At 35.1% G+C, this 27,831-nt stretch overlaps 1 protein-coding gene and 1 long non-coding RNA gene across 6 annotated transcripts in view; both read left to right on the top strand.

Moving 5' to 3' along the window:
* The window catches only part of VPS8 (VPS8 subunit of CORVET complex), a 287,700-nt gene that overhangs the window by 159,085 nt on the left and 100,784 nt on the right, over positions 1-27,831 (top strand). For 4 of the 5 annotated variants that reach the window (XM_082392935.1, XM_082392937.1, XM_082392933.1 and 1 more), the window contains exons 36-41: positions 6,198-6,345; positions 14,106-14,195; positions 14,751-14,793; positions 18,094-18,212; positions 22,589-22,670; positions 23,009-23,091. In XM_082392935.1, coding sequence (XP_082249061.1) covers positions 6,198-6,345; positions 14,106-14,195; positions 14,751-14,793; positions 18,094-18,212; positions 22,589-22,670; positions 23,009-23,091 — 565 coding nt within the window. The remainder of the gene's footprint in view (positions 1-6,197; positions 6,346-14,105; positions 14,196-14,750; positions 14,794-18,093; positions 18,213-22,588; positions 22,671-23,008; positions 23,092-27,831) is intronic. The other variant, XM_082392936.1, reaches the window with a different exon arrangement.
* LOC309629225 lies at positions 23,100-27,139 on the top strand. Its single transcript, XR_014244933.1, has 2 exons — positions 23,100-24,324; positions 25,033-27,139. It is a non-coding gene; the product is annotated as an uncharacterized lncRNA (long non-coding RNA).

Below are 27,831 nucleotides of genomic sequence, written 5' to 3'. Positions count from 1 at the left end.
CTTCTTTCAGGGGTTGCAGGGTGCACACACTTCTTTAAGCTCTACACTTCATAAGCACACTCGGATATATAGTATTGTTCCTAGGTAGATTTTTAAAATCCAAAATTGCCTTCTTCTATGCCCCAATCAAAACAATCACAACTAATTGCTAATTGCTTGTCAATGTGACACTTTTACAAAGAGAGTGTACAATTAACATATGAATACAATGAAGTATACACAATGATGAAAAAACCCTTTTCCAATACCAGTTGACCTCAAGGGTAAGAAGAAAGCAGGTTGTGTGGACTAGATTACATTAGTCTCTGAATGATTTCCCATCACACTTCAGCCTTTGTAAATGAGTATGCTTGTTAACTAATCTCAAGTAAAGAATTAGAGTCTTTCCAGGTACTGGGGAAACTAAGAGGAGTATAGAAAAAGGTATTTAGGGACAAAAGAATATCAAGAATAGGTAGACTGGTTCTGCCTAGCAGTTTTCCCTGGCAGACAACTTCAGACTATTTTTGCCTTTGATTCTTCCCTTTCTGTTCTTCTTAAGCAATAGGATTTTTTTTTTTTAACTTCCAGGTTTTTCCTTTCATGAAGCTCCTATAGCAACATTCTAGCGAGTAGAGAAAATGAAAGAAAGTTATTTTGAGATGGCGACTGCTTGTATATATGTGTCATAGCAGAATATTGCTTTTTTTGCTCTTGCCCCAAAAACCTGAGTTAGTAGGATCCTCATTCCTGTGTGTGTGTGTGCGTGGGTATAGTTTATGCACATTTGATTTAACATTTATATGTATTTATTGAGTTGTTTCTAAAGGAGTGACTTATTTTGTCAACAGCATTTTTTAGGAAACTAATAATCTAGTTGAATTCTCATGTGTATTTCTCTGTTTTCTTTATCCAATTTCTTTAAGTTACCTTTGCTCTGTAAATAATGCCCTCGGTAGAATTAATTGACCTACAAAGATATTGGTGGCATTTGTATGTAGAAAGATTAGATAGTTTTGAAGGGAGGGAGGTTAATCCTCCGGAAACAAATTATTTGCCTGAATTGAGGCCAACAGCCTGGGAGAAAGGGTTTGCATCCTCTTCCAATTCCCTTCTTTGGGACAGCTGCTACATAAAGCCCTACCCCACGCCCACTCCCTGTGTGCATTCCTGCTGGCCAAGATTTCTCACAGGAGTTCTCCTGATATACTTACATCCAGATGCAGGTCCTTTGTGGGGTGGGGATGCTTGAAGGATAATACAGAAGGACACTGATGGTTTCTGTGGGGCTATGAGCTTCATAAGGAATAAAGAGAATGTGCAAGTGTATTTATAGTCACAGTATTTTCCTCAGTACAGTTTTCTTGGTAATGTCGATTTAGCCTTTGTTAGCAATGTCCTGGAGGCCTCTGAAATATGTGGTATGATTTTCTTGTAGGAAAAAAACACATAGAACGTTGTACTGTATTTCTAAGTCTTTAATCAAAATAAAGTAAAAATTGAACATTGCTAAGGAAATGAATATCTTTGCCAAGGAGCAAAACATAGATTATGGAAATGGTTATACATTGGAATTAAATTGAATCTGTCACTGTTTCTGTGGATAATTTTGAAGGGATATTTTAAGATATTGACACAGTGTTGAAATAGCGTATTTCAAAGTTTAAAAAAATAGAACATTATATATATTCATGAACTTTGACATATAAAAATGCATTCCTACCTCAGTGAGTGCCTGTCTGCTTGGCCAGGCTCACCACCAGATATTGTTATCTTTGTTAGTATTTTTGCCAGCAGCTCAAATTCAACCTTCTAAATCCTAACACGTCATCATCTACTAATCTTCTTTTAGGTAAATGGATGGATAGATGGATGGATAGATAGTTTACATGCATTTATATCTTTATTCCTTAATTTAATAATTCTTTATAATGAGATTGCTATCTGCTAAGCAATGTGTGAGAGGTTGAAATGGCTCAAAATTATACTCACTTTTTTCAGTCTAAACCTGTTCCTCCTCCTTTATTTTCTCTCTTAGCAAATGGCTGTATCCACCCATTTACTTCACTTAAGAATTTACTGAGTAACTACAGCATACTAAGCACTGTGACAGGCATGGGAGATAAAATGGTGAATAAGGTGGGACCCTGCCTTCAGAGGCAATTGCAGTGTAAGTGTCTTAAATAAAACCCTTGGTGTGATGATGAATTTTTAACTTTCCTTTACCAACTCCACTGCACCTTCTCAGCCACACCACACAGAACCAGTCAGTCATCAAAACGTACCTCTTGTATGTCTCTTACATGTGAGTCCTTCTCTCGTCCACCCCCTCTGCCTCTGGGCCTCTGGTTCAGGCCCTCAGTATCTCTTTTCTGGTCTCTTTTGCTGGTCTCCTAACCAGCCTTCTTAATTCTTCTACTTCCATTTTCAAATAGGAAAATAATGATAGTGTTCCCTTTCCCCTTCTCAAAGTTCTTTTAGTTTCCATTATCCAAGGTAAAATCTGAACTCCTTATGGTGTAAAAGACCCTTCTTGATCTCATTCAGGCATATTGGTTCAGCTTAATTTTCTTCCATCCTGCCATTTGTCTTTTCCCCTTTATTCCTCAGTAGTACTGAACTTTTTGTTCATGGGATACACTACACAGGGTTGTTCTGCCCACCCTTTGAATATGTGTTCCTCCCTTTTAGTCCACTTTGTTTTCTTTCTTTTCATAGTTTTATCTATATGTATTAAGAGCTCTAAGGTTGTACATGTGCTTTGATCCAGTGATTCCATTTTGGAAAATGTATTTTAAGGAAATACCATAAGAAAAAGGTAGTTAATATTGAAATATCCATATTAACATTTATATAGTGAAAAAACTGTTTAAAAAAGTAGATGGGGGAGATAGCTATATAAATGGTAAGGTATATGAACATAATTAAATACCAAATTGGCAAACATGGCAATATGAATGTTTAAATAATGCTAAACTGGAAAAATACATAACATTAAATGGTATGCACACATACTGTTTGTGTGTATGATTGAATGATAATCAGATGATGTGGTTAGATGTAGGTAGCTTAATGCTCACCATATTCGTTGCCCTCACTAATTGCTTAGTTAATAATACAAATTTAGATTGATACTTTAATAATAAAAATGAGAGCAATTGTTAGGAGTTTGGAACGGTCTGCTCTTTGCTTTTAGAATTTCTGAAACAATGAAAACTGGCATGTGAGTGCTACGAACTAAAGTTTCAAAAACTTTGCTTCATTGATATTTAAAGAAATCTTTCCAAATACCCATATTTTTTCTATTTACAATGAAAAGGACACATATTAAGGTACTTTGTGGCTTTTACAAAATCCTGCCCTTTCTTCTGTTCTGTTTATACTATTTTTTATTCATCACCCTTGTTTTTTGTTTCTTTTTGTTTGTTTCCTACTATTTTTATACCTCCTCTGACTTTAACTGAGGGTTTGTATATGATTCCATTTTTTGTCTCTCTTAGTATATTAATTATACTTATTTTAAAAAACTTTTTCTAGTGGTTGACTTTCCATTTTTCGATTGGGTTGTTCTTTTGTTGTTGAGTTGTATGAGCTGTTTGTATATTTTGGGAATTAAGCCCTTGTCGGTCCCATCCTTCACAAATATTTTCTCCCATTCTGTAGGTTTTCTTTTCCTTTTGTTTATGGTTTCCTCTGCTGTGCAAAAGCTTGTAAGTTTGATTAGGTCCCATTTGTTTATTTTTGCTTTTATTTCTGTTGCCTTGGGAGACTGACCTAAGAAAACATTGGTACAATTTATGTCAGGGAATGTTTTGTCTATGATCTCTTCTAGGAGTTTTATGGTGTCTCGTCTTGTATTTAAGTATTTAAGCCATTTTGAGCTTATTTTTGTGCATGGCGTGAGGGTATGTTCTGACTTCTTTGATTTACATGCAGCTGTTCAACTTTCCCAGCACCACTTGCTGAAGAGACTGTCTTTTTCACGTTTTATTGTTTGGCCTCCTTTGTCGAACATTAATTGACCAGAGGTGTGTGGGTTTATTTCTGGGGGTCTCTATTCTGTTCCATTGATCTGTATGTCTGTTTTTGTGCCAGTACCACACTGTTTTGATTACTGAAGCTTTGTAGTATTATCTGAAGTCTGGGAGGGTTATGCCTCCTCAGGATTGCCTTGGCAATTCTGGGTCTTTTATGGTTCCTTATAAATTTTAGATTTATTTGTTCTAGTTTTGTGAAAAATGTCATGGGTAATTTGATAGGGATCACATTAAATCTGTAGATTGCTTTGGGTAGTATTGCCATTTTAACAGTACTGATTCTTCCAATCCAAGAGCATGGAATATCTTTCCATTTCTTTGAATCATCTTTAATTTCCTTTATTAATGTTTTGTAGTTCTCAGCATGTAAGTCTTTCACCTCCTTGGTGGGGTTTATTCCTAAATATTTTATTTATTGATTGATGCAATTTTAAAAGGTATTATTTTTTTACATTCCCTTTATGCTGTTCCATTGTTAGTGTAAACATGTGCAACCGATTTCTGTATGTTAATCTTGTATCCTGCTATGTTGCTGAATTCATTTATCAGTTCTAGTAGCTTTTGTGTGGAGTCTTTAGGGTTTTCTATATATAGTAGAAAACTATGTCATCTGCATATAGTGACAATTTTACCTCTTCCCTACCAATTTGAATACCTTTTATTTCTTTTTCTTGTGTGATTGCTGTGGCTAGGGCTTCCAATACTATGTTGAAGAGAAGTGGTGAGGGTGGGCATCCTTGTTCCAGATTCTAGTGGGAAGGCTTTCAGCTTTTCACTGTTGAGTATTATATTGGCTGTGGGTTTGTCATAAATAGCTTTTATTATGTTGAGATATGTTCCCTCTATACCCATTTCGTAAGGGTTTTTATCATGAATGGATGTTGAATTTTGTCAAATGCTTTTTCTTCATCTATTAAGATGATCATGTGGTTTTTGTTGATGTGGTGTATCACATTGATGATTTGCATATGTTGAACCATCCTTGTGACCCTGGGATGAATCCAACTTGGTCATGGTGTATGACCTTTTTTATGTGTTGTTGGATTCAGTTTGCTAATATTTGTTGAGTTTTTGCATCTATATTCACCAAAGATATTGGCCTTTAATTTTCTTTTTTGGTAGTGTCTTTGTCTGGTTTTGGTATCAGGGTGATGGTGGCTTCATAGAATGTCTTTGGGAGTGTTCCTTCCTCTTCAGTCTTTTGGAAGAGTTTGAGAAGGATCGGTATAAGTTCTTCTTCATACATTTGGTAGAATTTCCCAGTGAAGCCATCTGGCCCTGGACTTTTGTTTGTAGGGAGTTTTTGTAGCAATTTTTTGTATGTTATTAACATACATAACATACTGGAACGCTGTTCCAGTTCTTTACATAAGGGGCTTTAGTTGAGGAATTCTGAAGAGAAGATAGGACTCCCAGAAGGAACTGACTTCTTTTGAAGGTAGAGAAAAGATGATTCTTATATCTCCAATGAACCGCAGGTGATTTTTTAAATAGTTCCAGTAGTGTCCACCATGGTAAAACTAATACTCCCACAGCTTTTGTGTAGGCATTATGAATAATGGGCTTTGTGAGTGGCTGGCATACAAGGCAAATGAACCATAAATTTTGTATATCCTACTATTCATCCACTTATTTGTTTTAACAACAACCAAATAATTAGCCCTTGCTACATGGAAGACACTGTTGTAGGCTTTAAGAATTCATTAGTGAGAAGGTACTGATGCCTACCCTCACAGAATTTATAGTCTTTTAGAGAAGATAGATAATTGAAGAAGTAATTACAACATGATGTGATTGGTGCTATAAGGGAAGTTTAGTAGGGACAGTTGTTGAGACTAGAAGATGGCTTATTATATATAGTTACTCATGGATCAAATTGTTTGAACTAAATTGAGTCATCTTTGTTTCTTTTAGAGCAACAGTACAACTTCAGGTATGATTTAGAGGAGCCTCCACTGAATTTCCTTAATTATTCAATGTAAATTGAGAAATATTGTGATTTAGAATGTTTCTGATGTAGTGTATAATTCACCTTAATAACCTAAGTAACATTAAGACTTTTAATTCATGATTTTATCTGATCAAAAGGTAGTCTTGGTTTTAAGGTAACATACTTTTTACCTGTAGCTTTAATTATGGTATGATTAAATAATGCTACTGTCTTGCCTTTTCTGTTTTCAGGGAAGGTATTCATGTAAATCAAGAATTGCTGCAGATATCTCCTTGTATTACAGAGCAGTTCATTGAGCTATTGTGTCAGTTCAGCCCAAACCAGGTTATAGAGACACTGCAAGTCCTTGAGTGCTACCGCCTAGAAGAAACTATTCAGGTAAGACCAGTAATGTAGACAAGGCAAGAGTAAACTTTTCTTTATTGCTCACCATTTTACAGATGAGCACAGGGAGATTCATATATTAAATCAGTTGGCTAAGTTTATACCTAGTAAGTGCTAGCACCCGAAGTTGAACCCAGATAGTTTGACTCCATCGTGCATGCTCTCCATTGCTGTGTTATTGCCTCTCTGTTTATTCTAGTAAAGTCAGAAACAGCACATGTCCATCATTGTTATTCATCAAGTTTCACAGGCATTCTAGCCAACAGGATAAGCAGAGAAAAAGGAATACAGTAAAAATATTAAGAGGGAAAAACCAAGCTCTTACTTGCAGGCACTGATGGTTAGATAGTCCTGTTGTGCCATGTGACTTACTAGACTAGAAGGCAATTACACAGTCATTGCCTTGATTCTCTTTCCTTGTTTTCTCCTGTTTCCAAATGGAAATGAATGTGTGTGTGTGTGTGCATGTATGCACATATGTACATATGTATACATACACACATATTCTAATCTACCATAAGAGGCTAGTATGTTCCCTGTTTAAAATTTGTTTTTAAGCTACCTTTTTATTGTTGCTATCAATACTCATGAAACAGTAGCCTGTATTTTCTGCATCCATGTCCTAAACTGCCCACACAATTAAAATTTTTTAAATTATAAAATATTTCAAAATACATAGAAATGTGCAAAATGGGTACATATATTCCCACCAACCCAACTTTACAGATGTTAATGTTTTGCCATACTGGCTTCAGATCTTTGTTGTTTGTTTTAGAAATAAAGCATCCTATATCTGTCATGTCTCCCTTGAGGTTACTACTGACCTGAAGATGGGAAGTTTATCCTTCCCATCCATTTAAAAAATTTTTCCTGTATATGAATTTACCTATAAAACACAAGGTACAGTTCTGTATGTTTTTAAAATTTGTATTAATGGTATCATACAGTAATATCCTATTGCAAATTGCTTTTTTATTAATTTTTTATCTATCAGTTTTTAATACAAATAGCTCTAGTTCATTCATTTTAATGACCATATAATAGTCAATTGAATAACTGTGCCGCAGTTTATATATTTTCCTATTCACGGACATTCAGAGTGTTTCCAATCTTTTGCCATTATAAACAATGCTACTTTGGACATCTTTGTACATACCTTCTTTGTGCCCATCTGAGATTTCTCTAAGTAGTATGCCTGGAAGTGGAATTCTTTAGACAATAGAGTAGCTGAATTCTATTCATATTGCCAAGTTGATTTCTTATTTGCTTCCAGTCTCATCATCAGTATTTGAAATTTGCTGTTTTTCCACATCCTTGCTGATTTCTAGTATTTTTAGACTTCTTAATTTTTGCCAGTGTGATGATTATCATTGCTTACTCATAACATTGCATATCTTTCCATATCTTTAATGACACTTTGGGTTTTCTTTTCTCTGAATTATCTATTCATATCATTTGCCCAGTTTCCTATTGAGGTTTTGCCCTTCTGTTACTGATTTCTAGAAGTTCTTTCTAATTTCTGGATCTCTAGTTCTTTGCTGATTTTATATGTTGGAGATGCCTTCTTCCAGTCTATTATGGCATGTCTTTTAACTTGGTTTTTAGTGACTTCTATTTTAATTTATCAGTCTTTTCCTTTAACGTTAAAATTTTGTGTATGTGACTTTTATTTCCTTTCCTACTTTAATGGCATTAAGGATATCCTCTTATATGAGTTTTATAGTTTGGCTTTTTTCATTTAGGCTTTTAGTCCATCTGGAATTTATTTATGTAAACAGATCAAGAGAGGGATTTATATTTTTTTCCATGTGGATGGCTAATGGTCCATGTGGCATTTTCTTGTCCTTTCTTCACTTATTTATAATGCCATACTGCTGTACACCAAACTCCCAAATATACATAGATCTTTTTGTGAATTCTGTTCTATTCTTTTGGTCATTTGTCTTTCCCTATACCCATGCCACATATTTTAATTAATACAGCTTTAAAATAAGGTTTATTGTTTGGAAGAAGAGTCTTCCTTCCTCATTCTTTTTCTTTAAAATTCTCTGGCTACTCTTGGCCTCTTACTATTTTGCATCAAATTAGGAATCACATTGTCACATTCCTATAAAAATAACATATTCTTCTGGGATTTTGATGAAAAATACATTGAATTTATAGATTAATTCAGGGAGGATTGACATCTTATGGTATGGTCTTCACATTCAGGAACATGGTTGTCTTTTTGAAATGCCTTTTACCCACTTTGGTGAGGTTTTATAACTAAAGTTATAAAATATAATATTTTACATAAGGCTCTTGCACGATTTCCTCAATTTGTTCTTAGATACTTTTTGTTAACATTGTAAAAGGAAATTTAAAAAAAATTTTTATTGGAATATAGTTGATTTCAATGTTGTGTTAGTTTCAGATGTACAGCAAAGTGGTTCAGTTATACATATACATGTATTCATTCTTTTTTAGATTCTTTTCTCATATAGGTTATTAATATCACAGAATATTGAGTAGAGTTCCCTGTGTCATACAATAGGCCCTTGTTGGTTATCTGTTTTATGTATAGTAGTGTGTATGTGTTAATCCCAAGCTCCTGATTTATCCCCCTGCACCCCCCCACGTTTCCCCTTTGGTAACCATAAGTTTGTTTTCGAAGTCTGTGAGTCTGTTTCTGTTTTGTAAATAAGTTCATTTGTATCATTTTTTAATTAGACTCCACATATGAGTGACATCGTATGATATTTGTCTTTCTCTGTCTGACTTACTTCACTTAGTATGATAATCTCTAGGTCCACCCATGTTTCTACAAATGGCAGTATTTCATTCTTTTTTATGGCTGAGTAATATTCCATTGTATATATGTATCACATCTTCTTTATCCATTCCTCTATCAATGGACATTTAGATTGCTTCCATGTCTTGGTTATTGTAAATAGCTCTGCAATGAACATTGGGGTGCATGTATCTTTTTAGATTATGGTTTTCTCAGGATATATGCCCAGGAGTGGGATTGCTGGATTATATGGTAGTTCTATTTTTGGTTCTTTAAGGAACTTCCATATTGTTCTCCATAGCAGTTGTACCAATTTACATTCTCACCAACAGTGTAGGAGGGTTCCCTTTTCTCCACACCCTCTCCAGCATTTATTGTTTGTAGACTTTTTGATGATGACCATTCTAAGCTATGTGAGGTGATACCTCACTGTAGTTTTGATTTGCATTTCTCTAATAATTAGTGATGTTGAGCATCCTTTCATGAGCTTTTTTGGCCATCTGTGTGTCTTCTTTGGAGAAATCTCTGTTTAGATCTTCTGCCCATTTTTTGATTGGATTGCTTGTTTTTGCATGAGCTGTTTGTAGGTTTTGTAGATTAATCCTTTGTCAGTCACTTTATTTGCAAATATTTTCTCTCATTCTGTGGGTTGTCTTTTTGTTTTGTTTATGGTTTCCTTTGCTGTGCAGAAGCTTTTAAGTTTAATTAGGTCCCATTTGTTTATTTTTGTTTTCATTTCCATCACTCTAGGAGACAGATCCAAAAAAATATTGCTATGATTTATGTCAAAGAGTGTTCTGCCTATGTTTTCCTCTAAGAGTTTTATAGTGTCTGGTCTTACATTTAGGTCTTTGATCCACTTTAAGTTTATTTTTGTGTATGCTGTTAGAGAATGTTCTAATTTCATTCTTTTACATGTAGCTGTCCGGTTTTCCCAGCATCACTTCCTGAAGAGACTGTCTTTTGTCCATTGTATAGTCTAGCCTCCTTTGTTGTAGATTAATTGACCATATGTGCATGGGTTTATTTCTGGGCTTTCTATCCTGTTCCATGGATCTACCATACTGTTTTGATTTCTGTAGTTTTGTACTATAGTCTGAAGTCAGGGACTCTGATTCCTCCAGCTTCGTTTTTCTTTCTCAGTATTGCTTTGGCTCTTTGGGGTCTTTTGTGTTTCCATATAAATTTTATAATTTTTTGTTCTAGTTCTGTGAAAAATGCCATTGGTAATTTGAAAGGGATTGCATTAAATCTGTAGATTGCCTTGGGTAGTGTAGTCATTTTGACAATATTGATTCTTTCAATCCAAGAACATGATATATCTTTCCAACTGTTTGTGTCATCTTCAATTTCTTTCATCAGCATCTTATAGTTTTCAGAGTATAGGTCTTTTGACTCCTTAGGTAGGTTTATTCCTAATTATTTTATTCTTTTTGATGTGATAGTAAATGGCATTCTTTCCTTAATTTCTCTTTCTGATCTTTCATTGTTATGTATAAGAATGCAAAAGATTTCCGTGTATTAATTTTGTATCCTGCAACTTTACCAAATTCATTGATGGGTTCCAGTAGTTTTCTGGTTGCATCTTTAGGATTTTCTATGGAGAGTATCATTTCATCTGCAAACAGCGATGGTCTTATTTCTTCTTTTCCAATTTGGATTCTTTTTATTTCTTTTTTCTTCTCTGATTGCTGTGGCTAGGACTTCCAAAACTTGTTGAATAAACAGTGGTTATCCTTGCCTTTTTCCTGCTCTTAGAGGGAACACTTTCAGCTTTTCACCATTGAGAGTGATGTTAGCTGTGGGGTTTTCATATATGGCCTTTATTATGTTGAGGTAAGTTCCCTCTATGCCCACTTTCTAGAGAGTTTTTTTAATCGTAAATGGGCATTGAATTTTGTCAAAAGTTTTTTCTGCACCTATTGAGATGATCATATGGTTATTTATTTATTTATTTATTTTTAGCTATGTTGGGTCTTCGTTGCTGCACCGTGGGCTTTCTCTAGTTGTGGTGAGTGAGGGCTACTCTTCGTTGCGGTGCGCTAGCTTCTCATTGTGGTGGCTTCTCTTATTGTGGAGCACGCTAGGTGCATGGGCTTCAGTAGTTGTGGCTCGTGGGCTCAGGCTCAGTAGTTGTGGCACATGGGCTTAGCTGCTCCACTGCATGTGGGATCTTCCCGGACCAGGGCTCGAACCCATGTCCTCTGCCTTGGCAGGCGGATTCTTAACCACTGCACCACTAGGGAAGTCCCGATCATATGGTTTTTATTCTTCAGTTTGTTAATGTGGTGTATCACATTGATTAATTTGTGGATACTGAAGAATCCTTGCATCCCTGGGATAAATCCCACTTGATCATAGAGTATGATCCTTTTAATGTATTGTTGGATTCAATTTGCTAGTATTTTCTTGAGTATTTTTGCATCTATGTTCATCAGTGGTATTGGCCTGTAATTTTCTTTTTTTGTGGTATTTTTGTCTGGTTTTGGTATCAGGGTGATAGGGGCCTCATAGAATGAGCTTGGGAGTGTTCCTTCCTCTGCAATATTTTGGAAGAGTTTCAGAAGGATAGGTGTTAATTCTTCTCTAAATGTTTGATGCAATTCACCTGTGAAGCCATTGGGACCTGGACTTCAGTTTGTTGGAAGTTTTTTAATCACTGTTTCAATTTCAGCACTTGTGATTTTTCTGTTCATATTATCTATTTCTTCCTGGTTCAGTCTTGGATGGTTGTATCTTCCTAAGAATTTGTCCATTTCTTCTGGGATATACATTTTATTGGCATATAGTTGTTTATAATAGTCTCTTATGGTTCTTTGTATTTCACTGGTGTCAGTTTTAGCTTATTTTTCATTATGTTGTTAACTCCTTGTGTATTTTAAATTTCAGTTATTGTATTCTTCAGCTTTGATAATTCTCTTTTATATTTTCTATTTCTTTCTTGCAGTTATCACTGTGTTCATCTATTATTTTCCCATGTTCAGTTAGCATTTTATTACTAATGCTTTGAACTCTTTTCAAGTAAATTATTTATCACTTTTTTTATTTGTTTCCCACCCCCTTAATGAATTTACCTTTTTCTTTCATCTGAAACATATTCCTCTCTTTTTATATCTTGTTTGACATTCTCTGTTTTTCTGTGTGAGATTATGTGAAACATTACCATATCCCAGTCTTGAAGGCATGTCCATATGTGGGAGCATCCCTATGAAGTCTGCTTGTCCCCAGTGGCACTGGTGGAAGAGCTAATTTTAAAGTGAGCATAGGCTGCATCTTTCTCTGTTATGTGCTACAAGGCAGTGTATTGCTGGCATGTAGGGCTAGAGTCACTGCCCTATTAGGGGTGGTGCCAAGGCCTAAGGGTCTGGAGCAGGATCTCTGAGAGAGTTGGGCTTCTTCCCAGTGTTATGGTGGTGTTTGCCACGGTTGGGGATATGGCTGGGACCTAAGGGCTTGGGGCTGCACTTCTAAACTTGTTCCACTTCTTCCCTGGTATGCACACATTGGGGAGAGGCAGGGTCAGGGCCAGAGCAGTAGGAACCACACTAGTAAGCTGGTTCCACTTCTACCTTTGTGCAGTTGTACCAGCAGTGGCAGTCTCCACCGTAGCTGGAGGCAGGATGAGGGCCTGAGTTGATTCCACTCCTTCCCTAGTGCTTGCACGTATTTGTGTGCAGACAGTGACAGTCTCTGATGTGGCTGGAGGAAGGGTTATAGTCCAAGCAGCCTCTGCTCCCTCCCAAGCACAGGCATGCGTGCTAGTACCTGCAGTGGCTCTCTCTGCTCTGGCTAGATGTAGGGCCATGGTGTGAGGTGGCTCCACTCCCTCCATGTTTACTCAGGCTCATTAGAAATGAAATTTCTAAAAGGAAATTTTTTGAAATGACTTTTTTAAATTGGTTACTGCTAGTGTATGTTATTAATTTTTGTTCATTGTTTTATATCTAGCAACCAGCCTGAATTATTTTTTCGTTCAAATATTTTCTAGATGTTTTTATGACAATAATTTTTTCTGAGAATAATGGTAGTTTTTTTTCTTTCTTGCCCATCTTATACTTTTTTCATTCCCTCATCAGATATCTAGGAGCTCTGGGATATTATTGAACAGAGGCAGTGATAGTATGCATTCTCTCCTTGTTCCTGATTTAAAGGGGGATGTGTCTAACATTTTATGTTAAATATGGTGTTTATTGTAGGATTTTGATAGATAATTTTTATTAAATTAAAAAAGTGCCATTACCAGTTTGAGTTAGAGTGTTTTGTATTGTTTTTATTTTTGTGAAAAATGGGTGCTGCATTTTACTAAATACTTTTTCTGCATTTATTGAGATGATCACGTTTTCCTCCTTTGATCTGTTAACCTATAATATGTTATTTGTGCCTCTCTTTTTTCTTACTCCTAAGAAAGTTTTATTCTATGTTTTTAGTCTTTTCAAAGACTAATTTAGGATTTTCTTTTAAACCTCGCTATTGTTTCTCTGTTGTTTCTTTCCATGACATTCTTTTCTGTACTTATTTTCTTTCTTTTACCTTAGCTTAACTGGCATTTGTTTTTTACTTATTAGAAACTCTTAGTTTATTAATTTTTATTAAGATCCCACAAGCTAATGTATAGAGTTTTCATTGTCATTTTGTTCTAAATATTTTGTGAATAATTACACTTATCAATTTCTGGTGTATATTATTACTATTTATGTATACATGTTACCTTTTGTGCAATGGATATACCTGATTCAGGTGCATAACAACTTTTAAAATAAATAAGTGAAAAAAAAATGAGTGACCTTGGTTCAGTCAGAGTCCCAAATGGGCCACTCTAAGACTAGAAAGTCAAATATTTGCATGTTATACTGTAAAGTAGCATACTACTAGGGTATGAATTCATTATTTATTATCATGGGGTTTTTTTCATCCTTAATAGGATCTTCTGACTCCACAAACAAGATTTTTGAACAAAAAAGCTTTATCTTTTCTTCTTTCCTAGATTACCCAGAAGTATCAACTTCATGAAGTCACTGCTTATCTATTAGAAAAGAAAGGAGATATTCATGGTGCCTTCTTAATAATGCTAAAGGTAACATTTTACTGTATTTGCTTTGTCATGTTTCTGTCTAGCCCTATACCCATTTATCAATCCATCTTTTTTTCATGAGATAAAATTGACATACAACATTGTGTAAGTTTTTGTCAATCCATCTTAATTTCTTATGTTTCAAAGTAAGCTGCAGACAACAGTACATTTTTTTTGTACATTTTATTTCTAAATATTTTTATCATGCATGTCATGATACACCAGTATCCCACATGATACTAATCCCAAGGCTTAGTAGTTGTGGCTTGTGGACTCTAGAGCACAGGCTCAGTAGTTGTGGCGCACGGGCTTAGTTGCTCCATGGCATATGGGATCCTCCCGGACCAGGGCTTAAACCCGTGTCCCCTGCATTGGCAGGCGGATTCTTAACCACTGCGCCACCAGGGAAGCCCTGTGTTTTCTGTATACACAAAAATTCTCTTCTGAATGGCAGAGATCATTCTTAATAACCTTGTTGTTTCTTGGGGTTTACCTTTAAAATATGATAATTCAGGTATTGGTGGATTAGAAATAAAAAGTGTTCCTTTTACCTCCTAGAGACTACAAAGCAAACTTCAGGAGATAACACATCAAGATGAAAGTAAGTTTGCGAGTGTAATTTACAATTTCTTTTTCCATGGGCCCCATGTTTTAAAAGATATTAAGTGATAAACTGTATTTATTAAGTAATAATCACATTGATCTGCATGTTACTGTTTATTTGACGTTGATCTCAATTTTGGCTTGTTTTCAAGGGCTCATAATAGGAAGTAATATAAACCACTGTGGTTTTGCAATGCTAATTGTCAGTAGAGGTCATTGGACAGAAAATTAGGTACTCTTCACTGGTATTGATTAATTTTTTAGTTATATTCCTGTACTTATGTTTTGGTTATTATAAATGAGGTACATAACTAACATCTAAAAAATTACTATAATGTGCTGAACAACAGCAAAGCAGATCTTCTAATCAGTAAGTAATAATTAGTGTTTCTGTATTGAATTTATATAATTTTAGCAGAAAGCAGTAAAACTTGAAACAGTTTAAAATCTTGAATGGCTTTGTCACAGATAGGTATGTAATTCCTATTATATTCCTTGATACTAAAAAAAAGTTATTTATTTTGTAAAAGTGTGGTAAAATAAACATAACATAAAATTCACCATTTTAACCATTTTTAAGTTTACAGTTCATTGGCAATAAGTACATTCACATCATTGTGCAATAATCACCACCATCCATCTCCAGAACCTTTTCAGCATCCCAAACTGAAACTCTGTACCCATTAGACAATTACTCCTAATTCCCTCCTCCCCACTCAGCCCCTGGTAACCACCATTCTATTTTCTGACTTGATGAATTTGAATTTGATTACTCTATGTATCTCATAAGTGGAATCAAACAGTAATTGTCCTTTTGTGTCTAGCTTATTACACTTAGCATAAAGTCTTCAAGATTTATCCATGTTGTAGCACATGCAGAATTTCATTCATTTCTAAGACTGAATAATATTCTGTTTTATGTATATACTACATTTTGTTTTTCCATTCATTTATCAATGGGCACTTGGTTGCTTCCACCTTTTGACTATTGTGAATAATGCTGCTATGAACATGGGTGTAGAAATATCTTTTTGAGTCCCTGCTTTCAGTTCTTCTCGGTGTATACCCAGAAGTGGGATTACTGAGTTAAATGGTAATTCTATTTTTAATTTTTTGAGGAACCACCATACCGTTTTCCGTAATGGCAATATCATTTTACATTCTCACCAGCAATGCACAAGGCTTCCAAATTCTCCACATCTTCACTATCACTTTTATTTTCTGTTTTCTTGGTAGTAGCCATCCTAATGAGTGTGAGGTAGCATCTCATTGTGGTTTTGATTTGCATTTCCCTAATAATTGGTGATGTTGAACATCTTTTCTTAGACTTATTGGCCATTTCTATATCTTCTTTGGAGAAATGTCTATTCATACCCTTTGTCCACTTTTGAATTGGATTATTTGTTTTCCTATTACTTGACATTTTCAAAATATCCCTCCCAAAGTTCAGAGGAACACTTGATAGGTGATTTTTAGATTGTTTTACCTTTTTAACCCACTAACACATTTCTTGGACCCCTTAGCCCACACATTCCCCTAAACACCTTTACCCTAATTCTCCATAGATTATTTGTTTTTGGAACTTCCATAGCAGTTGGTTGACTTTCTATGTTTAGTCCAACTAAACATTTAATTATTGTTTTTGTGCTTTAGTATATGTTCAGTCAATTTGACTGTTAGATTTGTTGCATTTATGGCATTTTTCAATTTACTGTTATGAGAATAATTTTTATAGACATTACATGAAGGATTGTGGGAAAAGTAAAAAGAATGTTTCCCCCAAATCACTACAGTAATTTGCAGGTGATATGTGTAGGGAAGCCAATTCCTTGAATTCCGATGAAGGTAAATGTCTCAGTAATAGTCTCATAACTGCCATTTACTGTCAGATTCAATTTTGACAGTGTGCTTAGGAGTTTTGAAGGATTTGGTACTTGCACAGCACTGGGCTAGTTTCTGTGGGTGATACACAGATGGCTAAAACACAGTCCTCGCCCAAAGAGCTACAGTCTCTTGAAGGAGACAGATATGTAAGTAAAAACCTCTAGTGCATGTAGAATCAAATACTATAAAAGAGGTACAGTGAGAGTGGCAAAGGGTTGTGGAAAATTGGGGAACTACCTGTAACTGAGATTCTTTTGTGGAAGATGTGACCTTTGAAGTAATCACGATTGGAATGATGAATAGGAATTTGATAGACAAAAGCAAGGAAAGGGTCTTCTGGGCTGAGGAGAACATGAGCATGGAAGTGCCTGGCTAGTTACCTTGGGGAGGAGGAAATAATCTGGTGATATAAGAGCACTGAGGGTGGGAAGATGCACCAGGATGTTTACTGTGTTTACTTAGGATCAGAGGTTTATTGACATTCTCTTTGTAAAAATTAGAAGTCTTTGATAGTTTTTGTGCGTGAGACTCATATGTTTGGACTTGTGCTTAAGGGAACTGTAGTGACAGTATAAAAGGGAATGAGGAAGGCACGATTTGGAAGTCAAAAGTTACTTTAGAGGCTGCTGCAGTAGTGCAAACAGGGTGATGAAGGGCTCCACTCGGGTAAAGTAGTGGGTATATGAGAGTGTGGAAGTAGAATTAACAAAATTAACAATTTATTTGAATGTACAGGTGAAAGCATCAAAGATGGTGAAGATTTATAAACTGGTTGACTTAAAGGTCATGGTTCTATTAAATTAGTTTGGAAATGTAGGGGGAGGAGCAGATTTGAAGTAAGAAAAATGGGTTGGGTTTTGCACATATAAAGTTCAAAGTGACTGCAGGATGTCCATGTAGAGATAGATGTCCTAGAGCCTGGTGAAAATTCAACGTGCAGATTATGAAAGGAATAAGGGCTGGAGGTGTATATTTGAAAGTTATTAGCAAGGACATAGGAATTAAAACCAGAAGAGTGGCTGAAATTATTGAAAAAAAATGAAAAGAAAAGGGCCTGAGATAGTATCTTGGAGAAATACATACATTTAAGAAATAGAGGAAGAAATGGTAGAGCAAGAAAGATAAAAGATAATCTTTCTATTAACTAATCCACAGACAAATGGTTGGGGATTTTCCATAGCTAAAGCATATTAAAATGCTAAGTATGATGTGCTTTCTATGTCCTAGGAATGTCAGACATTTATATGGAAAACTGTTGCAAAGAACTACCTGCTTTTTATCTACTGAAGTTTGGTATCAGGTCTTTATACATGATTATATCATAGAAAACTAAAAGTATGCAGAGAAAAAATTGTTTAATTTTTTACAGAAGCTTTGAGATTATCAGTAATATATCCTTGAGTGATGTTAACAGTTTTTCTGAATCTAGATACCAAAGAGGATCCCTCACTGAAGAATGTTGAAGAGACCATGGTGGAGACAATTGCCCTTTGCCAGAGAAATTCACATAATTTGAACCAGCAGCAGAGAGAGGTAGGAGAGTGACTACAGAGGCTTTTAAAAATCTGTTCTGGTCTGAAACTAGGAATTAATTCTATTTCCACTGCCCTCTCAGCTACCTGAGTTCAGTGCTCCCAGGAGTATGAGACTCCTAAAGTTATTATGAGGAGTGCCTGTCTGCTTTGTTCTCACAAAAGGCTTTATATTCTTAGATTTGGCTGTGCTGCAAAATTTAGGTGTGTGAATACTAGATGTCCTTGTTCTCTCTGGACTGAGTTTTTGTGTATTCCGTGTAGTGGTACTGTGGATGTGTCGTCCATTTATCATCTATACCATTCCCCGTGGATAAGGTGAGCGTGAAGCACTGGAGGAGAAGCCTCAAGGGATACAGAGAAAGCTGAAAAAGGTCAAGAAGGCTACGGTATAGTAGTTCTCAACCTTGGCCGCACATAAGAGTCACATGGGGAGCTTTGAAAAATCCCAGACTGTACCTGAGATCAATTAAATTAAAGTCTTTGGGGCTGGGCCACAGTCATCAGTATGTTTTAAGGCTTCCCACATGATTCCACTGTGCAGCCAAGGTTGGAACCACGTCTGTAACAGATTCCAGACTGCAAAAAGGGAGAACGCAGAGCTGAAGGAGATATAGTAGAGCACGTGGGGCGGGTGGGAGTTACAGCAGTGAAGCAGAAACCAAGGGGGCGAGATGCGACTTGACAGCTAAATTGTGCAGTAGTTTTAAGAAGTAAAGTTAGCAGTGTGATATGTATGGCATAACTGCGCCTGCCCCTCCAGGCTCTGGCCTCTGACTTAACACCACCTGGTCTCCTTCCACTGCCTGGGCTTCTGAAATAGGAAACAGGGTAAATTTTTCATATATAGTTTGCCATACATGTTCCAATGAAAATGATAAACTTGGTATGTTTCTGTTCTTATGAGATGGGTAAATTTCTCCTTTATGTTTTTGTCAAGGGTTTTTTTAAGGTCATAAATTTTGAATACGCTTTAGAATATAAAGTGTATATAACAAACACATTTATATAATAGATGTGGTTTTTTTATTTAAAAAACTTTTTTGAGTGAAATGATACATACCCATTATTTTTTAAAATCCCGCAATACAGAAAGTTACACAGAGGGATGTTTAAAAAAATTACCCTGTATCCATCTTATCAGCCAGAAATAACTGTCATTATCATTTGGTGAATATCACTCTAGATATTTTTTATCTACCTAGGTTAACATAATTTTAGAAAAATTGAATCAAACAATGCTTGCTTTAAAAATATAGTATTTAATCTCATTTAGGAAGCTTATGTAAAACTGAGGAAATTCTGAAATTCAAATAAATAGTTCTTCAGTACACTATCTCTTAATAAATCTCCCTGAAGTTGAAAAAATCTAAATAACTATAATAGATTAGAAGTATCGTTTATAATTACATTTCGGTTTTTATAATATCTCTGATGTCCGCCCAGTAAGGAAGTTTACGTGAACTCATACACACTTGCTCCAGCCTCCCTTCTCCATCCCTCTGAATTTTAGTTAGTTATGTTATTTTACCTCATTAAGGTTAACAATACATTCTTTTCTGTATCCACAATTCCCATAGTTGTTCAGTCTTTATTTAAATGTATTATGGGCTTTACAACATTCCTTTTGCCCTGATCTTTCCATTCCTAAGTTTTAGTTTTCATTTATCTTTTGGCTAACTGTCTGCATTTGGACATGGTTATATTTTGATAGAAAAGCACAAAAGGGTAAAACTATTAAAGCTATGTTTATACATAAATATACATAAATATTTTTCAACCCTTCTGTCTCCTCCCTAACATCTATTTTATATTCTTCCTTCTTCTCATGGAAAATTTAAGGAAAAATGACAATTATGTTTTATAAATAGAGCCATTTAGGCTCACATAAGCTGAAATATGTCCAGATTCACATATATTAATGGTAGAATTAGATATAAAATTCGTGCCTCCAGAACTCTAGGGATTATTCTGACTATATTTGAACTCTTATCTCTTAATCAGAGACAGGACTAAGGCTTCCTTTGATGTGGTGAAAGGGTAATTTATTCTGTATTTTTTTGTCAAAAAATATATCTGAGTTGGAATCTGTCTCTTCCTCTCTTAGACACACACATGTGCCTCTCACACCACTCTGTATTCCACTCCACCCTCCACAACTGGTTTTTGCTTCTTTTCTGAACAACGTTCATAGCAATAATAAAAACATTGCATGTTAGTTTTTATGTAAATACTATTTTTGTGAAAATGCTGAACTGATTTTATGTAATACCAAACATTAATTTTGGGGGATTTTCATGGTTGTTTCCCTTGTTCCTCTTTGCTTTGTTTTTGGTTTGGAGAGAGTGAGAACAAGAGCTATTGCCACCAACCCTAATCTAACTAGAAAATTTGAAGTATCCAAAAGCCTGATAATGAATTGTCTGTAATATCTCTTTCCAAAAGTTTCTTCAGAAGATTTAATGTCATGGAGTATTTCCTTAAAGTTAGACTGCAGGAAGTCGGGTTGTCAGTCCTTTCCCAGGTAGAATCTATACTTGTCCTACTTTGTATGTCCATCTACCCCAGTGTCCAGTGATTACATATAATAAAGAATATGGCTTTGTTATGCACATAATTCCCTGAAAAAGAAAGCTGTTGATTATGTAACATGAGAAAGTAATTCACGTTCAGCTGTGTTGCTCTCAGGGGTTAGAATTGTCATTATCATGGATTGTTATTTTAGCCTGTGGGTTTTTAGAGTTTATCCAAGTTAACATTTTAAGAACCAGCATTAAAGAGCAAGAGAGACAAAATATTTAAAGGTGTCTACCATGTATTTCAGGTTAATGTGGAGATTTAATTGAAGAAGAACAGTTCCTCTATTTAGGGTATGAACACTTCCCATGGCTATTATCTCTGCAGCCATGCTTCCCCCAGTCTGCTATTTATAAACCAAGAATAAAGTAACCTTTAAAAAAGGTAATTCTTCTAAAATTTCTGGATTAAATAAGAAAAATTTTAAATCAAATTTCTAAATATAATAAATATAAAAACCAAAAGGTAAAAATGAGGTATACCATATACAGTTAAATTAAAAGACTATAAAAATACATGGAAATAAATGATGTGGTTGTAAAAACAAACTGAAATAGACAACGAAAACACAAGCTAAGTAAAGCCATCCAAGAATAAAATACAAGATTAAAAATTCATGAGTACTAGATAAAATAAATTAAAATTTCAATAAAATAAAGAATTGCCAGTATACAACATAGTTAAAACCAGTATCTTAAGAACTTGAAGAAATACTGTTAAAAAAAAAAAGTACATAAAATCCTGGCCTTAGAAAACCTCAAATGGGGGCAGATAAGGGCTTCCTTGTAGAGCTCTTCGGTGGAAGGTCACCCCGTGGGAAAGTCACCGGACCATTAGCCTGTCCCCTTAACCATGCTTGTCCTGCTCTGTCAATACTGACTTTTTTTTCATGCCTCTTGGATGTTTGCAGGAATAGGATTCTCCCAAGATACTGGGTGAAATAAGGCCTTTGTAAATCATTACCCAACAGGAAAATATGCTTGAAATTTTAAAATGTATTAGTTTGATTTTTGATGATGAAGATTTTTCCTAAGGCTTAGGAAGAACACATATGATGCACATATGGCAGTGTATAATCATTGGCAAATTACTCAACTTCTCTAAGCTTCAGCATCTTATCTCCAGTAAAGATAATGCTTACTGTATAAGGTTATCATGAGATTGAAACGGCAAAATGTATGTAAAGCATTTAATACAGTGCCCTACGTAATAGGAATAAATAAATGTTAGATCTGTTCATTTATGTCATGATGTGGTTGGAAATGTTAATTGAAATAATGTTAACTTCCACTTCTTAGTCTGTGATGACTGAGGAAATAACAAAATAATGCTTGATACAGGAGAAAACTTTGGAGAACTGTATTTATTTATCTTGCTTGACCTAGCTGATGAGAAATGGGGGGAGGGTGGTTGTGGGAGAGTTCTTTATTCCCTTCTGCAGTACATAGGGCTGTTTAGACTGTGTCAGTGAAACATTTAAGAACGTAGCCTGAGGCTCTGCTCTGGCTCCTTTGAACCTACCCTTTTTTGAGACACAGAAGATTTGCAGTTCCAAGGTCTAGACTTACTTAACTTCAGATTCCTTATTTTCCCAAGGCGCATGGTAAAGATATCTGTTCTGGCTGTGGTCTTTGCTTTTTTACTGTCTTTTCTCTTCCCAGTCAAGTGTGCCATCTTTTCTTTTTCTAATTTTTACCAACAAATGTATGTGAGAAGTACATTTCAACCTGTGAAACACTAAGCTGATGTTAGTTGTTCTTAAAAACAACAGAGTACTTTTGTTTTCCTCTGCCATTATAGGCACTCTGGTTTCCATTACTGGAGGCAATGATGGCACCTCAGAAGCTGTCTAGTTCAGCTGCGCCTCATCTGCACTCTGAAGGTAAGGTCATAGCGTCCACGTATACTGTCCCCCAATTTCTATCTGCTGATGATTGTCATTTTGATACCTTCTCCCAGCATCGTATTTTTATTATTTTCCTTAACGAAATCGTACTGTAGTGTTGATCTCATTTTTTCATGTTCACTGCTTTCTGTGGCACCAGTTATATCATTTGTCTTGGATAATAGTAGCTTTGCAACTTACCAGCAGTTAACTTTAAAATATCAAACTGGCCTTGGTTAGCCAAGTTTCTAGGAAGTTGTATTCCTATGACTTACAGGAAAAACAAAAAACTCTTATTTTAAACTAACCTTAATATTGACATTTTATTATAACAGCTCTGAAATCTTTGACCATGCAAGTTCTAAACAACATGGCAGCATTTATTGCCCTTCCATCAATCTTGCAAAGAATCTTACAGGTGAGTTGAAAGGGGGAAAATTCAGCGTTGATCAATTTTAACTAATATTTTAGGTATGTATAAATAATAGCAAATTGGGCTAACGTGTAAATGGATCTCAAGCATAATGCAGCTGATTTTTGGCATTAACGAAATATCTAACTTACAACTCTCATCCTTGAATCTTTCCTAGCACTCCAGTGATGTGGGTTTGCCTGGTACACACTTGCAACCTTCAGTTAGGGGGTGCAGGCTTCAGTTCACTGTGACCTTTGGATTCAGATACACAAGCTTCCTTTTGGTGTGCTAACTGGGAGAGAATTACCATTGTTTCCAGCTGATTATACTTTTTAGATCAAAAAGAGAAACATAAAAATTATGTTAATATAGACATTTCTTAATCTTGTTACTTAGGGTTTCTAACTCATCCTAAAACTTTCTGTCCAAAGCTCATCTCCTACTATAGATTCTAGCTGGTTTTGTGTCCAAAGCCTTTGTAGGAAACATCATTCCAGCCTGTTTTCTTCGGCAAAAAGGCCCGAACCTTTCCAACTTCATCAAAAGGAGAACACTAAAAATATGCTAAGATATATTTTTAGAAAAATCTGTGAACGTTCTTGGGTAAACAGCAGGAATTATCCTTAGAATCCATTTTGTCTTCCCTTACTTTATGCAGGATAGAGACACACCAAAAAGAAAAAAAAAAAAATATCAAACAGTAATATGATGCCATTGATCTTCATAATTTTCAAATGATTTTTATCCAGTCAAGAATGTCCCTCTCAGCTCTCTTTTAAGACTCTCCAAGCTCTCCTTCCAATCTGGTATGAAGCCGCTGGACCTTTGCTGTTAAAGACTACTGCGTCCAGCAGTCTCTCACCACATTGTACGTTATCCTTTAGAATGTATCTTCACACGTGTCATTTCATTGATCCTTATCATGAATTGAATAATAATTTAGTACAGACTACTTTTCTTATATCTATTCTAAAATATATTAGTCATAAGGTTTTTAATCATATATAAAGTAATATCTCCATAAGACAGGAATACTTTAATTTACCAGGTAAATTAGAAAAAAATGAAATCCTAAAGCCAAAAGTGTCTTCCCTCTCATTGTACGCATTTAGCTTTATTTTGAGCTTTAAGCACACTTTGATACATAAACTATAATAAATATTAATTGATTTTTTTCCTTGGCATAAGCATATGATGTTTTTAAAAAAATGTATTTCAAGACTCATATCCTTGAAGGCTTTTTTTTTTTTTTTTTAATCAATGTCTGTACCAGTTTAATAAGTAAAAACAATTTGACCTCTACTGGTATAGACAATCTGGTATGCCTTTGGACTTCTTTTTTTTTTTTTTTCCACACACACACACACTGTATTTTATTTTTACAAGAGATAAATAGACTGACACCAAGCATTGTACATGGATGACCACAACAAAAGCAACAATGATTGCAATTACCAAACATGAAACACACTCATACTATGTCATAATATTGACATTCAGTCCAGTAATCCTCCACTGTAACAGCTCCTTTACTTTGCAGTGAAAATTGATTTGTATATTCTTTGCCTCTGAGTCCTTGTGGGATTTTTTTTTTTTTTAATTCAGACAGAAAGTCACAAAAATTATACTCATCCTCATCAGTTCACTCAGTCCCATGTAATTAATTTTTTTTTATCTTGATCTTTTGTTAGCACTTTTATGAGTTCATCAGTTTTTCATTAGAGTTCTGAAAATGCTTATTCATTCAGTTCAGCAGTACCATCAGTTACCAGAAACCTGTACTTGTCAGAGTCTTTTCCATGAATTTCTTGAAGATGAAACCCTTTTATAGGAACATATTTGCAAAAGCATCAGAGTACACCCAGAACTGTCTGTAAATGACAAAAGACTTAAAAATGACCACGGTTAAAGATTTGATGAAAGTTCATAATAATGTCCTTGAAGGCTTTTGATATTTGAAAGTCTTAACTTTATTTTTGTGTTATACTGGCATTCACTGTAATTGTGTTCTTATCGTTTTCCACCTTCAGTGGTTGTTAACTCACACTAATAAGGAGAGTATGCTGATTCTTAAATTTCTTATTTGCATGTTTGTGATCACTGTAATGATAACTCTACCTTATATTTGTATAGAGATTTTTATTTTTTCAAGTTGCTTTCACAGATAATGCTAATTTAAGCTCATTCCCATTATATCATGTAAGTTCCTTCATTTGTTTCAGTCCCTGGTCTTTTGAGGAGTTAATTATTAATTGGTTTATATATTGTATGTTACCCTGTTTGGTTATTATCTGTGTAGATGAAAGAAAGGCACAGTTCTTGCCCTAAAAGGCCTGTTTTAAGGGAGACAAGAAAGTATCTGATATAACTATTCACACGGCTCTAAAGAGCAAGTAATGTTGGCTACCTTAAGGATTACCTTCTCTGAACCCCAGGTAGGGTAATTGCTACTTCTGCATCTGTACACTTTTAGTCCACACGATTATAGCAGGAGCAGCCAGGTGAAAGCATGACCCTGCCTCTTGACTCTATCTGATTGACTCAGGGTGGGCAGCTGGCCTAAGAGGGGCCAATCAGTGACCTTTCCAGGAAATTTTAGAACTGAATTGAAAAGATGAATAGTTTATCTTCAGTTCTCTGGATTATATAAGGTACAAAGTTCAGGAGCTGATAGTGACTACCTTTCCATCATATGAAATAGTAAAAAGTTTACTGAAATAGTAAAAAGTTAATCTGCAGAGAAAAGAACAATGAAGCAGACACACAAAGAGGAGAATAGACAAGATGCATGGAGAAGAGAGAAGATAACAAGGAGAGGATTCAAGACACTAGGAAAGGAGACAACATGGAGAGAAAATACTGATGGCATCTGAGTCCCTCATTGTAGTTCTTAAGGCTTACCTGTATTCCTTTGCTTGGATCCTTAAACACCCCAGTACCTTTACAGTTATTATCTTTTTTGAATAAGTTAGAATGAGCTAGGTTTCTGAATATATCTATATCTATATCTATATCTATATCTATCTATCTCCAGAGGAGTACCAATAAAAGTATATATATGAAACAGACTGTGGAAAGATTTCCTGGAGGAGGAGATGTCTGAACTGAATTTTACAGAGCCTAAAGGAATCAGGGGTAAAAAACAGATAGGACTATTCTAAGCAGAGTGAACTATATGTACAAAGAATTTGAGGTAAAACATGTTACATCTGGGGAGTTGCAAGTGTTTAAATATTCTTGGAACATAGGACAAGAATAAAGGTGAGTCACAGAGCTGAAATTTGAGAGGCAGACACTCTGTCCTTAATTGCTTTGTAAGCCATGGTAAGGACTTTGGATTTTATTTTAAATTCAGTAAATTCTCATTAAAGGATTTTAACCAGAGGAATGATGGAATGAGGTTTCTTTTTAGAAAGATGGCTCGGCCTGTGTTATATAGGATGAATTGGAAGGGATCAAAACTGAAGGCATAGAAATACCCAGAATGTAATAGATACCTAAAGTTTGTTAAATGAGTTACATAGACTGGATAGGAGAAGACGGACTTGGAAATTACTTAGCTGATAGAATCTACTTAACTTTTTGACTGACTGGATGTAGGGGAACACAAGAAGAACCTAGGTAAACCCCTGATTTCAGTTTCATGTGGCTAACAGTGAGCAGTGGGGGAGCACAAGACTGGACTTTATAGGAAGAGGTAAGAAGTGGAGAGGAAGATTTGGAAGTCATCAGCATAGAAGTGGTAGTTCAATTATTGAAACTAGGTGAACTTTAGCATAAAATGGAGTTCTAGGAAACATTCAAGAATCAGGTTGTTTACCTATTTTTATTTCCCATTAGAACATAAGGACCCTGAGAGATGAAACTATACTTTGGCTAGTACTCTATCACCATCACTTAACCCAGAGGCACCTGGCATATAATAGGTACTCAGACTTTGTTATAAAGCAGAAACTAACACACCATTGTAAAGGAATTATACTCCAATAAAGATGTTTAAAAAAAAAAAAGTTAAACACAGAGTTAAAAAAAATTGTTTTGGCTATTCTGGGCCTTTTGCATTTCCATATAAATATTAAAATAGTCTTTCAATCTCTACAAAACAACCTGGTGCTATTTTGATGGTTATGTATTGAATTTAGGGAGAACTGAAAGTTTAAAAATCTTGAGTCATCCGATACATGACTACGGTATTCCATTTATTTCTTAATTTATCAATTGTAGTAGGATATTTATACATAAGATGTTCTACATTTATAATTATAATGTCTATGAATAAAGGCCATTTTTATTTAATTCCAATCTATTTCTTTATTTTCTATCTATCGATCTATATATTATCCTTCCATCTATATTTTAATATCTTTTTCTCACCTTATTGCGCTGGTCAGGACCTCTACTATAGTGTTGAATAGTGATGGTGAAGATGGACAAGCCTTGCCTTGTTCCTAATCTTGAGAGAATTGTTAATTCTTTCACCAATTGCATATTAGATGCATGTTGAGAAAATTTGCTGTTCTTCCTAGTTTGCTGAGAGTTTTTGTTATGAATGGATGTTGAATTTTGTTGAATGATTTTTCTGCATATATTAAAATGGTCACATTCTCTTTGGTTATTTTGCTAATATAGTACATTATTTTGATTGATTTTGATAACAAACCATCCTTGCATTTCTGGGATCAACTCCATTTTGCTCTTTTTATATAATGTTGGAGTCAGTTTGCTAATATTTTGTTAGGAACT

Source organism: Balaenoptera borealis (genome assembly GCF_965194805.1).
Source record: "Balaenoptera borealis genome assembly, chromosome: 5".
NCBI classification, from domain to species: domain Eukaryota; kingdom Metazoa; phylum Chordata; class Mammalia; order Artiodactyla; family Balaenopteridae; genus Balaenoptera; species Balaenoptera borealis.
Note: the sequence above shows the minus strand (reverse complement) of the source record. Positions and strands in the feature narration are given on the sequence as shown.